Source organism: Mus caroli, unplaced genomic scaffold (assembly GCF_978045245.1).
Source record: "Mus caroli unplaced genomic scaffold, Mus_caroli_1 scaffold_13, whole genome shotgun sequence".
Classification (NCBI taxonomy): Eukaryota; Metazoa; Chordata; class Mammalia; order Rodentia; family Muridae; genus Mus; species Mus caroli.
The window spans coordinates 91,083,723-91,098,098 of NW_028227268.1; the positions used below are offsets into that span (position 1 = coordinate 91,083,723).

The 14,376-nt window shown below is 50.6% G+C and overlaps 2 protein-coding genes across 3 annotated transcripts in view; one reads left to right on the forward strand and one right to left on the reverse strand.

Moving 5' to 3' along the window:
• Positions 1-131: 131 nt before the first annotated feature.
• Positions 132-3,956, reverse strand: Snrnp25 (small nuclear ribonucleoprotein U11/U12 subunit 25). The gene is made up of 5 exons (XM_021177770.2): positions 3,727-3,956; positions 2,181-2,271; positions 1,408-1,513; positions 712-786; positions 132-435 (listed from the first exon to the last, which is right to left on the reverse strand). Exons 1-5 carry the CDS (start codon positions 3,766-3,768, stop codon positions 378-380), a joined length of 372 nt encoding a protein of 123 aa, XP_021033429.1. The 5' UTR covers positions 3,769-3,956; the 3' UTR covers positions 132-377.
• Positions 3,957-9,231: 5,275 nt separating this feature from the next.
• Positions 9,232-14,376, forward strand: part of Il9r (interleukin 9 receptor) — a 9,474-nt gene continuing 4,329 nt past the window's right edge. For both annotated transcript variants that reach the window (XM_021178041.3, XM_021178042.3), the window contains exon 1: positions 9,232-9,330. In XM_021178041.3, coding sequence (XP_021033700.1) covers positions 9,303-9,330 — 28 coding nt within the window. In that variant the 5' untranslated portion in view covers positions 9,232-9,302. The remainder of the gene's footprint in view (positions 9,331-14,376) is intronic.

Sequence of the window (14,376 nt, forward strand, 5' to 3'; positions counted from 1 at the left end):
TAGCAGGAGAGGTGAGCAGTGTGGTCCCACTGCTTGAGACTTCAGCGTTCCTCAACACCAGCCTCTGCCCTCACTTCCCTCTGGTATGGGACAGATCCAGCCCACCAGTACAGAGTACTATAGCTTTCTGATTTTTACAAGACACAAAGCAAACACGTTTATTCTATAAGCCAGGCCCACAACCACAAAGGACCTTTGGGCCAAGTCCAAAGGAAGGTAAAGGGCAGAGGAATTTTCCACAATCCAAGGGTCCCAGGGCTCACGCTGACAGCTCCACCTGGGCATTCCAGGGATGCAGCTACCCCAACACCCTTTCCCCTGAGGTCAAGCGGAGGGCGCCATCTTGCTGGGACAGGTCAGATCATTGTGTCTGGTGTTCACTTTTGCCTAAGCTTCTTGATAAAGGAAACCTCATCTCGGTTCCGGATGCCATAACTGAAAAAGATAGGAAGGTAACAGTGTCCGAGCTGCAGACGGCTTACCTAGGCTTAGGAGGGATCAGGAACAATCAAGTGAGAATGGCCACACTCTTCTCCCACCTCACCTCCATACAGGCTGCTGTGAGACCAGCAGGGCTGTTTCTCTGCCCTGCAGTTCAAGGGAGGCTCAAGGAGATGCCCACAGGACAGTCAATCCGGCCAGGGACCCTCTTACCACAGCCATTTGGTGGGCACAGGGCACCACCGATGGGCCAGAGACCTACAGACTTACTCTCTGAGCTTCTTCCTGTCCTCTGTGAGCTTCTCCCCAGCTGAGGTCAGATGGTATGTCCGCCATACATAGGACCTGCAAGGAGGGGACTGAGGTGCTGCACATGCCAGTCCAGATGGGTGAATTGAGCGGCTGGCATGACAGAGGCTGGCAGCGTACAGCCTAGGGCACTCAGGATAGCCATACTCCCCTTCTGTACACACTCAGGATAGCTATATTCCCCTTCTGGACATTTTCCCTACGTGATACAGGCCCAAGGCAGTTGCAGGAGGCTCTGGACACATCTTAATAATGAAATAGGGATTTCAGATAACAGGATACTTGATCTGATAGGAGAGTCAGAGCCAACAGCAACCCGGTGAAGAGAGAAGAGGCCGCCACTGACAGGTAGGTATATACTATCTATAACTAGGGAGACATTAAGGCATCAGGTGTCTCCAAGTGACGCTCCCCAGCGGTGTGGGTAGGGCCACGTCAGTGAAAGGGCATGTTTGGAAAGGACCACTGGGGCAGGACTCTCAGACACAGAATTGCCCCCATTCTAACACCAGAAAGCTCCCATGATATGGGACTGTCATCGCATCATTGGTAGTGGGGTACTGGTGGTACACACAGGAGGAGCTGAAAGCTGCCTCCCTACCGAGCCCGGAGGCAAGTCCAGGAGTGACACAGGAAAGGCACTTCTGGCGCACTCACCAGCTGATGTGCTGAACGCCGCCTTCCCGCTCCTGCTTGAGTTGCACGTATCTCTGGATAGCCTTCTTCAGGTCCAGGACCGTGGCATTCTGTACGACGACCACAGCTGTAACCATGGAAACACATAGGAGAAGAACCACGTGGGCGGCCACACCCGGGTGGCTGTCCCAGCATACCCAGGCATGGTCTGAATTTCTCACTGACTAGCTCTCTGCTAATTCCTTGCTGATGTGAAAGGCCAGGCTCAAAGAGAAGCACAGTTGTGGCTTGAATAAGAAGGGCACCCACAGACTCAAATACTTGAATGTTTTTTTTTTTTTGGTTGTTCAAGACAGGGTTTCTCTGTATAGCCCTGGCTGTCCTGGAACTCACTCTGTAGACCAGGCTGGCCTTGAACTCAGAAATCCGCCTGCCTCTGCCTCCCGAGTGCTGGGATTAAAGGCGTGCGCCACCACGCCCGGCTTGAATGTTTGCTCTTTAATGGAACTGTCTGGGAAGGGTTAGGAGGTGTGACTTTGCTGGAGGTGGAGGTTTCAAAAGCCCACACCACTGCAATGAACTCTCCTTCAGTCTCATGCCTATGGATCAGCAATGTAAACTCTCAGCTTCTGCTTCAGGACATTTGCCTGCCTGCTGCCATGCTCCCTGCCATGTTGGTTCTGGACTGTAGCCCTTTGAACCAGAGGTCCCTACAAGCATTTTTCTTTTATAAGTTCCCTTGGCTGCAGTGTCTCTTTACAGCAAGAGAAAGTAACTAGGACAACGGTACTTACGCATTACCTCTCCATCCATCTTGCACACACGGACAGTCATCGCCTGGCCGTATTCCAGTGCGATCTGGGAGTTGACCTCTTCTAGAGTAACCTAGGAAGGTGGAGATCATGAGAGCTTTCTGGTGTTAGAATGGGGGCAATTTTGTGTCTGAGAGTCCTGCCCCAGTGGTCCTTTCCAAACATGCCCTTTCACTGACGTGGCCCTACCCACACTGCTGGGGAGCGTCACTTGGAGACACCTGATGTCTTAATGTCTCCCTAGTTATAGATGGTATATACCTACCTGTCAGTGGCCCTGATCAAAAGAGGGAACCAAGCTCGCCTACTGCAATGGTTTGCACATGCTCAGCCCAGGGTGTGGCACTATTAGAAGTTACAATAGGTGTAGCTTGTTGGAGTAGGTGTGTTACTATGGGCGTGGGCTTTAAGACCCTCATCCTTGCTGCCAGTATTCTGCTAGGAGCTTTCAGATGAAAATGTAGAACTCTCAGCTCCTCCAGCACCATGCCTGCCTGGATGCTGCCATGTTCTTGCCTTGATGATAATGGACTGAACCTCTGAATGTGTAAGCCAGCCCCAATTAAATGTCCTTTTAAGAGTCCACATGGTCAGCCACCTCAGTGAAGTTGGAGATTATGTTGTATTGAATAAACTTTAAAGAAAAAAAAAAAGGCACCTATTGTGTGTTAGGATTTTCAAGTAACACTGGGCCTGGCGATCCTGAGAGTATTGTATCAAGAGGCTCCAGGGGGCTGGTGAGATGGCTCAGTGGGTAAGAACACCCGACTGCTCTTCCGAAGGTCCAGAGTTCAAATCCCAGCAACCACATGGTGGCTCACAACCATCCGTAACGAGATCTGGCGCCCTCTTCTGGAGTGTCTGAAGACTTACATATAATACTTACATATAATAAATAAATAAATCTTAAAAAAAAAAAAAAAATGGAGGCTCCAGGCCTGTACCTCAGGTCCATGTTGAAGCAGGACAGGGTGCAACTGACCGGCTACCTAAAACCTTTGATAACAAAATGTCTTTTGTTTGTTTTGAGGCAGAGACCCACTACTCCAGACCCCTGGCTGGTCTGGAGCTCTGAATGTATCAGGCTCAGAGATTCCCTTGCCTCAGCATCCCGGGTGCTGAGATTAAAGGTCCGGCCAGACAAGAGGTGTTTTAGTAAAACACCGAGGGAAGTACAAATAAAGTTGTGTAACTCAGTGGTAGAGCACTTATTTAGCATTCGAAAGGTTCTCAGTTTGGCTCCCAGTTCTGTGCGCACAAAGACGTTAAATAAAAACACCTTTGATTGGCAAGGTTAAAGAACACATTAAATAACTACTAAGTCACGCCTACTGAAGTTTCAGGCAAAAGGGAAAGACTTGTCACACTGATCCTGAGTTCAAATCTTAGTGTTTGCTTAATTCAAACTTCACGGCTAAGAGGGAGTGTTTGGGGGCTCCTCACCCTAAGCGGTCCACTTATGCGCGGAAGCGTCTTTCTCTGGCGGGACCGCCAGCGCCCATCCACACCCCAGAGCCCTGTCTCGCACCTGGATCGGAAGGTCGCAGAGCAGCGGGTCTTGCACCACCATGGCTAGACCTTCTTGGAACACGTCCACAGCCTCGGAATGGGGCAATGTCTCCTCATCATCCTCGTCGTCCTCCGGCACCTCGGGCCGACCCTCAGTCTCCGGGTCCTCCAGGACTGCCTACTACTAGTCTAGTGTTGCTTTCCAGCGCTCCTCCAGACTGTCCTGCCTTCCAGGTTGGTAAGCAAAAGGCGCGTGCGCAGTGATTGTGCCCCGCCCCGACAAGATAGCTTAGCCAATGGTATACTGCGTGGCTTCGGTAGCCAATGAAATGTGCGAGTCTTTGGGCGGCTGGGAGCGTGCAGACAGCAGGCTATTGGCTGGGTAGAGCAGGTCACGTTGGTGGAGCGAGCGGCGCGGGAGCTACGTGCTATCCGGTCCCCCGCTGTTGAGCTTGTCTTCGGTCTGGGCTGGTTGTCAAAGAAGGCCAGCGTTGCTATCGTTTCGCGCAAGGCACCGGTACACTGCATCACCCAACAAGGTGACGCTGGGAGGCGGGCGCCTCCTGCTGCCCGGGGCCTGCCGTTGCCACTCGCGTGCTGTTGCCCCAGTCAGGTCGCATCGCAGTCACTTGAGATTCTGCCACGGGCTCCATTCCAAAAAGTTGCTTAAAAGGTCCACTTTAAAGTAAGGTGGAAGCCGGGCATGATGGTGCACGCCTTTAATCCCAGCGCTTGGTAGGCAGAGGCAGGCGGATCTCTGAGTTCAAGGCCAGCCTGGCTAGAGTGAGTTCCAGAACAGCCAGAGCTATACAGAGAAACCCTGTCTCAAAAATCCAACCAACCAACCAACCAAACAAGAAACCCACCAACCCCCTCCCCGCACAAAAACCAACTCCAACACATACACACACAAATAATAATAATAATAAGAAAAAGTGAAGTGAAGCTTTGGCGTGGTGGCGCACACCTTTAATCTCAGCACACAGGAGGCAGAGGCAGGTGGATCTGAGTCGAGAGCTAGGTCTGTATGGGAGAGCAGGGACTACAGAGGGAAGCTGTCTAAACAAAACAAATCCAGGGGGGAACCTTTGGTCCTTGGAGCTGTCAAAGGCGGACGTGCCATGCTGATTTCCAGTCCTCATGTTCTTCTACACCACCAGTCCCTGTAACATCTGTTCTTATGAGGACGCTGTGTAGGCAGCACTGTGGGCTTTTTCTTTTTTCTTTGCTCCTGTCACATTCCCTGGATAGCTACTTTAATCACTTGTCTCATTTTTAAAATCCTATGTGTATGGGTCATTTTCGGCGTGTATTTCTTCTGGGCACTGAGAAATATCGTGTGAGTGCTAGGAATCAAATCTGGCCCTTTGGAAGAACAGCAACCAGCTCTCTCTCTCTCTCTCTCTCTCTCTCTCTCTCTCTCTCTCTCTCTCTCTCTCCCTCCCTTCCTCCCTCCCTCTACCTCCCTCCTCCCTTCCTCCCTCCCTCCCTCTCTCAATGATGGTTATCCTACTTAAAACTCCTATGCCAAGCTTGTTGTATGCCTCTAATCCTAGCACTTGGAGAGACTGAGGCAGGAGAAAGGCTTTAAAGCCCACGAGAGTTGCACAGCAGAGATAAAGAAGAAAGTAAGAGGGAGACCCTTTCTCAAAACAAAAATAAACAGAAAATCTACAGTATAGATTAATGTGGCCATAAGTAAGCACAATTTATTTGTCTTTGACATTTTTGTTTGAGATATCTTCTCACAAATGTACTGTTTCAGGCAATTTTGGCTTTATGAGCTATGTCTATTAGTTTTCTGCCTTTATCAGCAGAAAAGGCAAGCCAGATCTTTCCTTTCCCATGTTTTCCTTTCTAGGCCATCATGATTTTCATGTCCTTCCATTCTACCTCATACCTATATCTATATTTCTATAGCTCCATATTCCCACATGCATACATATCTGTGAACCAGAGTGAGCATCAGTTATTAAGCCTTGTAAACATAATTATATTTGCCGTTGGGGACACCAAAAGACTAAGCATTAAAGGGACTCTGGCCTATTTTGAGGGTAGGGTAGTGTGCTTGTGGTTGGGCTCAGTTAGTTATTGTAGGCAAAATTATGAACATGTCTTCACTTGGAAATTAAGCATGGCATAAGGATGTGTGTCTGAGTGTCAAGTTTACAAGGGGTGGACTTGTATTGATTAATATTGACTGCCAACTTAACAAGACAGGGAACCGCCCATGGGACAAGCGTCTAGTGCATCTGTGAGGGGTTATTTAGACGGGTCAACCTCTAGGCATCCCTGTGATGGACTTTCTTAAATCTGATTCCTTAACTATTTGGCCATTCTGGTATCTGGAATTTTCTTGATTACATTAATTGAAACGGAAAGACTCAGCCTGAGTGTGAATCAAGTCTTCTCCTGGCAGCTTAGATATTAGGATAAAGCAGTCAGAGGGGAAAGGTTTTGCCTTTTGCCCGCTTGCTTTTGTGTTTTGTTGGCAAGGTTATCACCTCTGTTCTGTCAGCACTCCCGCAATCCTCCCACAATGCTGGGAGCTTACAACTTCTTCAGCTTACAACACGGACTGAGCATAAGCAGTTCTCTAGGAATTCTCATGGCCGTTAGCACCAGAACAGAACTGCCAAGGCATCCAGCTTGGACCACTGAGCTCCTACCAGTTCTCAGGCTGTGCATTGTTCAAATACCCGGACGGTATTAGGCAAGCCAACCTAGTATTGTTGTAGCTTGACTTTTGGCTACTTCCTAGGTTCATTTTTTCTTCCACCCTTTCAACCCTCTAGCACCAGGTAGGCATGAAAAAAGGGGAGAGGAGAAAGAGTGACGATACCATTAGACTACTTCCTGCTGATTAGGGGCTTCGAGGTCCTTGGGGCAAGTTTGATCTTGGCCATCAGGATATGTAATTTCTCCTTTTCGTCTCTTCGAACATAACTACTTGATAAAACCCAACGAAACATGACCAACAGCATCCAACCACAAACCAGCCAACCAGAATTCCCTCTGTCAGGGTCCTAGCATTTATATACCTTCTGAAAAGTCCCCAGAATTCTAAATGTCACACACTTACAGAAACCATCTGCAGCTGGTAAACCACAGCCCTGCCAAAGCATGGTCGAATCTTGCTCAGCTGCTGTGGACAGCCTGAAGCAGCCCCACACCTGGGGTTAAAATGAAAACATTACTATAGTGCTTCTGTGTTTCATAAAGCCCAAATTCTGACTACAGACCCCCCTTGAGTATGGATCAGTTGGTTCTATTGGCTCTGAGCCTTGGGAGCCCCTGGGTGATATCTGTGCTTGTGCTACCTGTCTTACGTAAAAATCCCAGTGTGTGTTAGGCGATGAGCAGTAGAAAAGGAAGTAAAAGAAATGGCAGCGATGATGCAGACCCATTTGGTCTCAACGAATTGAGAGCTCAGTCGGCTTCGTTCATACATACTGAGATTTCAAGAAGCAACAAGCTAGTGATGCTAATAGTAGTCAGTAAAAATAATAAGGAGTGTAGTCCTCGAAGAACGTTTACATCAAAACTCTGGCGTGCTTCACGTATTCCTCTTATTTCTCTCAATCATTTCCTTCTTTCTTATTTTCGGGACAGGGTCTTGTAGCCCGGGCTGGACACTGTGTAGAGGAGAATAATATTGCATTTCTCAGCCTCCTGACTCTGGCTCCCACATGCAGGACTATAGAGTTTCTCAGTAGCCCTGGCTGTCCTGGAGCTCACTCTGTAGACCAGGTTGGCTCCTGAATTCACAGAGATCTGCCTTCTCCTGCCTTCCAAACCCTGGGATTAAAGGTGTTTATCACCAATGTCCAGCCAGCTCTGTTTTTTTCTATATCTAATAGTCTTGTTTTCATTTTGAGAATTATGAATGACTAATATTTTTCTGCTTTTTTTCTTTCTGGAGAATGATGATTTTTGTTTCTGTATTTTTGAGGTAGGATCTCTAGCCTCGGCTGGCCTGAAGCTCACTCCTGCCTCCTGAGTTCTGGGACTATAAGCATGGCCCACATCTGTTTTATGTGGCACTAGGGATTGCAGCAGGGCTTCAAGCATGCTTGGTAGCACGCTTCTAGCCAAGCGACAGCCCCAGCCTCAGGGACAGCCTCAGACCCTTGTTTTGTTTTTTAAAGATGGGTGACCAAGGATAGTTTGGAACTTGTCATCCTCTTGCTTCAATTCTCAGAGTACTGGGATCACAGGTGTGTGCTGCCACCTGTATGTGTATATAGTGAGTGTATATATATATATATATATACACATATATATATAATTTATATGTAGTCTAGAGATCTTGTCTCAAAAATATAAAATTACTAGTCTCCAGAGAAATAGATCAGAATCTACAGTCTTAATAATGTTAATCATTCATAATTTTTAAGATCACCAGAAGACTTAGATGTACACATATATGTATACACACATATATATGAGGCAGGGTTGCACTGAGTACACAGTAGCTATCCTCAGACTCACCAGAAGGGGGCATCAGATCCCATTACAGATAGTTGTGAGCCACCATGTGATGTGGTTGCTGGGAATTGAACTCAGAACCTCTGGAAGAGGAGTCAGTGCTCTTAACCATTGAGCCATCTCTCCAGCCCCCCTCTCTCCTTCCCTCCCTCCCTCCCTCTCTCCCTTCCTTCCCTTCCCTTCCCTTCCCTTCCCTTCCCTTCCCTTCCCTTCCCTTCCCTTCCCTTCCCTTCCCTTCCCCTTCCTTCCTTCCTTCCTTCCTTCCTTCCTTCCTTCCTTCCTTCCTTCCTCCCTCCTTCCCTCTCTCCCTCCCTCCCTCCCTCCTTTCTCTTCTCTTCTCTTCTCTTCTCTTCTCTCTCTTCTCTTCTCTTCTCTTCTCTTCTCTTCTCTTCTCTTCTCTTCTCTTCTCTTCTCTTCTCTTCTCTTTTCTTTCTTTCTTTCTTTCTTTCTTTCTTTCTTTCTTTCTTTCTTCTTGGAGGGGGCTGCTTTGAGACAGGGTTTTTCTGTGTAGCATAGCCTTGGCTGTCCTAGAACCAACTATGTAGACGAGGCTGGCCTTGAGCTCACAGAGATCTGCCTGCCTCTGCCTCCTGAGTGCTGGGACTAAAGTTGTGCACCGTCACGATGCATTACTGGTTTTCCTTGACTTAGTCTCTCCTTATATTTAGCATTCAGTGACTGCCAGTGCTTTAGTCTCAGAAGAACCTCGAAGGGGAAAACCCTAGGCAGGGTTCTGCTCAAGCACTGCTCTGCTCTCCGACCTCGCCTCCTGTGCTGACCCAGTGGCATTGCCTGGGAGGATGTGCATGCTCTGTCACTCAGGAGATAAATGTCTGCCATCCGTGCGTGGCAATCCTCAGTGTCACAGAGTGAGAGCTTATCCGTCCTCACCATTCTTTGGCTTGCAGCAGGTGGCGACAGGCATCTCTGAGCTCTGTGGAGGACAGTAGCTCTGTGATGTCTTGTGGTTTTCGATGTGGGTGGGCCATGTCAGCCTGCTGAGAGACTCATCTCTCTTATCTCCTGGATCAGGTAAGGGGCTTTGCAGTGCACCCAAGGACAGTTGGCAGTAAGTCACCTCCTGGCTGGGGCTGCCTGAGACTCTCCATGGCCCTGGGAAGATGTGTTGCGGAAGGTGAGTCTGTATTTAGGGCTCCCTGGACGTAAACTTGAGGAGGCAAGAGAACTGTGTCCTCGGCAATGTGGGTGACATCACCCTCCTTTGACCTTGTCTGGTGTACTGGTCTTGACTATCTCCCAGACGTGGTATCTTTCCAGAGATAATCATGAAAAGAGAAATTGCAATGTTCGGGGCTGGGGTGGGTGGGGGCCGTGAGGTTGTCTTTCGGTCAGTGTGTCCATGCCCCAGGCAGGAAAGGGAAGGGCACCACGTTGGCCAGGCTATGTTATGGGAGAAGCTTTGCTTTATCAATGGTTGAGCTTTTTATGGGGGAACAAAACCTAACCACTTAGGCCCAGGGTTGGTAAAATCCCTCGAAACCTCCAGATCTTTTGAAAACTTCATGGTAGGAGAGGATCTGGGAGGCCGTGTGTACTCGTGGGATTCCAGGTTAGCTCTGTGGGGCTGGAAGGGGAGGGCATGTGTAGATAAGTAGAATTCTGTTTCTGGGTTACTGAGCCTCAGAGGTCTTTCTGCTGGGATCCCCCTCTATCTCCCACCTTGATCTACCTCTGACACTAATGCTCTGGGCTTACTCTTGGCCAGGGCTCGGCCTCCCAGGAGTAAATCATAACCCACGACACCCACTCTGGTGAAAAAGGTATGGATACCACCACCAGAGACAGGGTGGCTTTGGTGGGAGGTGGGAGGGGCATTTTTATTATGGAGTTGGGCTGTGCAAGAGACTCACAGTATCAGGTGCTCAGCCTGGATTACCCAGCAGGCTTAGTCAGCTTTGCCTGCAAGTGGCTGCCACCGGGGAGGCCCCTGCTAGTGCAGGGAGCACACGGCACAGCAGGCAGGCACTTCCTCACGGTGGCCAAGGGAGCACTGGAGCACCATTTCCTCCCACCCGCCCACCCTGCAAGTGTACCTCAAGTCAGTTCATCTGCTTGAGTCCTGTCCGTAGGCAGGGCTGCTTGTTCGGGTGCTGAGGGGCACAGAGCTGGCTGAGCCTGGATGCAGTCCTCCTATCAGGCAAGGGAGCTGGGCTGGAAGATGGGCAAGTGCTTTAGGATGGGTAAAGGTGGAGGGAGTGGCAGAGTAACAGTGCCAGGAGGAACTCCCCACCCCTACCCCACCCCCACCGCCAACCACTTCCCTGTGCTCTCAGACTGCATCCTTCTTTTCTTCCCTGGTCCATCCACCACTTCCGGATCCAGCCTCTTCTCCAGCCACAGTACCACAGACTTCTACCCCGGCTAGTTGCCTCTTCTGCAGGCAGTGTGTGGGAAGGTGCTTTTGAGGGCATCTTTCTCTGCTCCTTCTGGTCTGCTACCTTGTCCTGGCCCAGTTGGTCTGCTGGCCCCATCCTTCAGGCTGTTAGCATCCAACTGTATCAGCTCATCAATGTCCTCACACACCGCGCATAGCACAGGGATCCCCCTGGTTCCAGAGGAGGACCTCACAGTCTGCTGGCATTCAAAGGGAAGCTGGATCCTCTGCCCACCTCCAGCCCCATTTCCTGACACAGCTTGCGTATGTCACAGGCCCCTGATACTTCTGGAGAGCAGGGCGGCTGCACTGCTGCCTCCACCTCTAGAGAGAAGCCACTGCTGGACAAGGTTGACACACAGAGCAGCCTTCTTCTGTCCTCCTCCATTTCTGTGGGCTTTGCGAGTGGGCAGGAGAATAGGGAGTTCCCCCACCCCGGCAAGATAGGGAGCAGGGCCTGGGGATATAACTCGATCGGTAGGTGCATGCGCAGCGTACACAGGGCCTTGGGTTCAATACCCAGTGCAGGGGAAAAAGAAAAGATAAGAGGAGACAGGGAGATGGTTTGGTGGTTAAGAGAACTTGCTGTTCTTGAAGTGACCCAGGTTCCGTTTCCAGCACAAACATAGTGGCTCATACCCATCTGTAAGCATGCACATGGTACATAGACATACACACAAGCAAAATACTCATACATGTAAAAGAAAATAAGTAAGCCTAGAAAAAAAAATAAAAGAAAAAAGTTATAAGAAGGATCCAGGCCAATGGCACAGATCTGCCATTTCAGCTAGCTGGGAGGTTAAGGCAGTTCAAGGCCAGCCTGGGCAACTTAGTGAGACCCTGTCTTCATTAGGTTTCTTATTGCTACACTAAAACACTGTGACCAAAAGTAGCCCAGGGACGAAAGGGTTTATTCTGTTTACACTTCCACATCTTCAAAGGAAGTCAAGGCAGGAGCTGATGGGGGGGGAGGGGGGGAAGCATAGAGGAGCAGGCTGCTCTTGGCTTGTACCTCATGGCTTGCTCCACAGCCTGCTTTCTTTTACACCCCAGAACTATCAGCCCAGGGATGGATGGCCCTGCCACTTCAATCACTAAACAAGAAAATGTACTACAGACTTGGCTATAGACAAATCTTAGGGAGGTATTTTCTTGAGAAATGTTCTTCCCAAATCACTCTAGCTTGTATCAAGTTGACATAAAATTAACCAAGATAGACCCTGTCTCAAAATAAAAAGTAAAAAGGTGGACCTGGAGTGTAGCTCAGGGGTAGAGTATTACAGTACCTCCTGCATGAGTCGACACAGATGCAGACACACAGAGACACAGACAGACACACAGCAGGGCTTGGCTGCGACTCCTTGTATAGTTCTTACCTCCACAACTGTGTTGTTGTTGTATTATCATTGGTTTTGTTTGTGAGAGGCTGAGAGGGCTATGTTGTCAGGCCTGTTGTGAAAAGCCTTTGCTGGGCAGAGGTGGGAGCTTCACGGGAGGACTACATGCCAGGCAGGGAGCACTACATGCCAGGAACATCTATCCCAAGATGGTGGGTGTTGCTCTCTTTAGCTTCTCACATGGTTCTATGGCCTGGTGTGTCTGATTTGTGGTCAGATGTTTCTGGTCCCAGCCCAGCTTCTTCAAGGACCAGTAAGTATTCATTCAGTTGTTTCCCTCTGTCCTAGGCACCTGGCCCATAGTCTGTCTCTCAAGGTAGGGAGGCCCCCTGTCAGTGCTCTGTCCAAACCCATGGTGGTCAACCTCCAGGGAGAAAGAGGCTTATGCTGCCCACGACTTTGGCCTCATTTGTTAGGTCAAGCCCCAGGACTCACACATTGCTTTCAGGATGTTCATAGATGTTGTGGGAGTTTGTGGGACCCCTCCCCCAAACAGAAGAGCCAAGAGAGTCATGTGCTGGTTTAGTCTCTGGTTTCTCTGGGTTTCTGTTTTCTCATCATTAGATGGTGACCCCACCCTCCCCGAGTCACCCAGTGCGGATGGAAATGCTCTCCACCCACATGATGGCTTTATTGCATCAGCTTGAATCGGGCCACTTCTAACTCTGGTGCACTTGTCTCTATCCCTGGCTAGAAAAGGGGTACACTGGGCCGGAAGTCACCCCAGTCCCTTTTTCTCACCGGTCAGCCTGATACTGCCATAAACTGGTTCCCTCCAGTGGTGGCAAAGTTATCCCTGAGGACTGTGTCAGTTCTCGGCTGGACATGGTGACAGTGACAATCCTCTCTCCAGTTCTGTCACTTGGGGATCCTGCTCTCATATGCTCTAGGACTGGGCTGGGATTTTCATCCCCACTTGGCCAATAATTATCCCAAGAGGAGACAGACACTGCCCAGATAGCTTAGCTTTGATGCCCTTGGTGACCCAGGTTCTATGTTCTATCCCATAGGAAGACAAAGCCTTAATGGGTCTGTCTAGAGATACAGGAGGCAGGCTCCTGGGCGGTGGGCTGAAGTTAACACAAGTCCGAGTTGAGGTTGTGCAGTTGGGGTTTTGGGTAGGTGGGTGAGAGTGCTGTCTGCGGAGGCGGCGCTGTGGCCTCTGTACATGTGCTTCCTTCTTCTCTATCAGTGATCAGGCTTGTATAACAAGGGTGGCCCTGTTTCCTGCTCAGAGGCTATCAGTGAGCCATCTGTAGATGCAAATGACTCTTCTGACAGGGCCTCAGTAGAATCATGTAACCAGGCACTTCCTAAGGCTCAGCTTCTGGTCTCCATCCACTTGTGGCTCCCCAGGTTTCTCAGGGCTCAGGGGCTCACTCTTTTGTGAGACAGCTGAGAACAGTGGATGATGCCTCCCAAAGGGTGCCTAGCACAGGAGGATGCCTCCCACAGGGTGCCTAGCACGGGGGATGCCTCCCACAGCAGTGCCTAGCACAGGGGGATGCCTCCCACAGGGTGCCTAGCACAGGGGACGCCTCCCATAGCAGTGCCTAGAACAGGGGGACACCTCCCACAGAGTGCCTAGCACAGGGGACGCCTCCCATAGCAGTGCCTTGCACAGGGGATGCCTTCCACAGCAGTGCCCAGCACATGGGAGACCTCCCACAGGATGCCTAGCATGGGGGACACCTCCCACAGCAATGCCTAGCATGGGGGACACCTCCCTCAGCAGTGCCCAGCACGGGGGACACCTCCCACAGCAGTGCCTTGCACAGGGGATGCCTTCCACAGCAGTGACTAGCACAGGGGACACCTCCCACTAGGTCCTAGCACAGGGGATATCTCCCACAGGGTGCATACCACGGGGGACACCTCCCACAGCAGTGCCTAGCATAGGGGATGCCTCCCACAGCAGTGCCTAGCACAGGGGATGCCTCCCACAGCAGTGCCTAGCACAGGGGGACGCCTCCCACAGGGTGCCTAGCACAGGGGACATCTCCCACAGTGTGCCTACTTAGCACAGGGGACGCCTCCCACAGCAGTGCCTAGCACAGGGGACGCCTCCCACAGCTGTGCCTAGCACAGGGGACGCCTCCCACAGCTGTGCCTAGCACAGGGAATGCCTCCCACAGCAGTGCCTAGCACAGGGGGAAGCCTCCCACAGGGTGCCTAGCACAGGGGACACCTCCCACAGCAGTGCCTTGCACAGGGGATGCCTTCCACAGCAGTGCCTAGCACAGGGGACACCTCCCACTGGGTGCCTAGCACAGGGGACATCTCCCACAGGGTGCCTACCACATGGGACACCTCCCACAGCAATGCCTAGCACAGGGGACACCTCCCACAGCAGTGCCTAGCACAGGGGATGCCTCCCACAGCAGTGTCC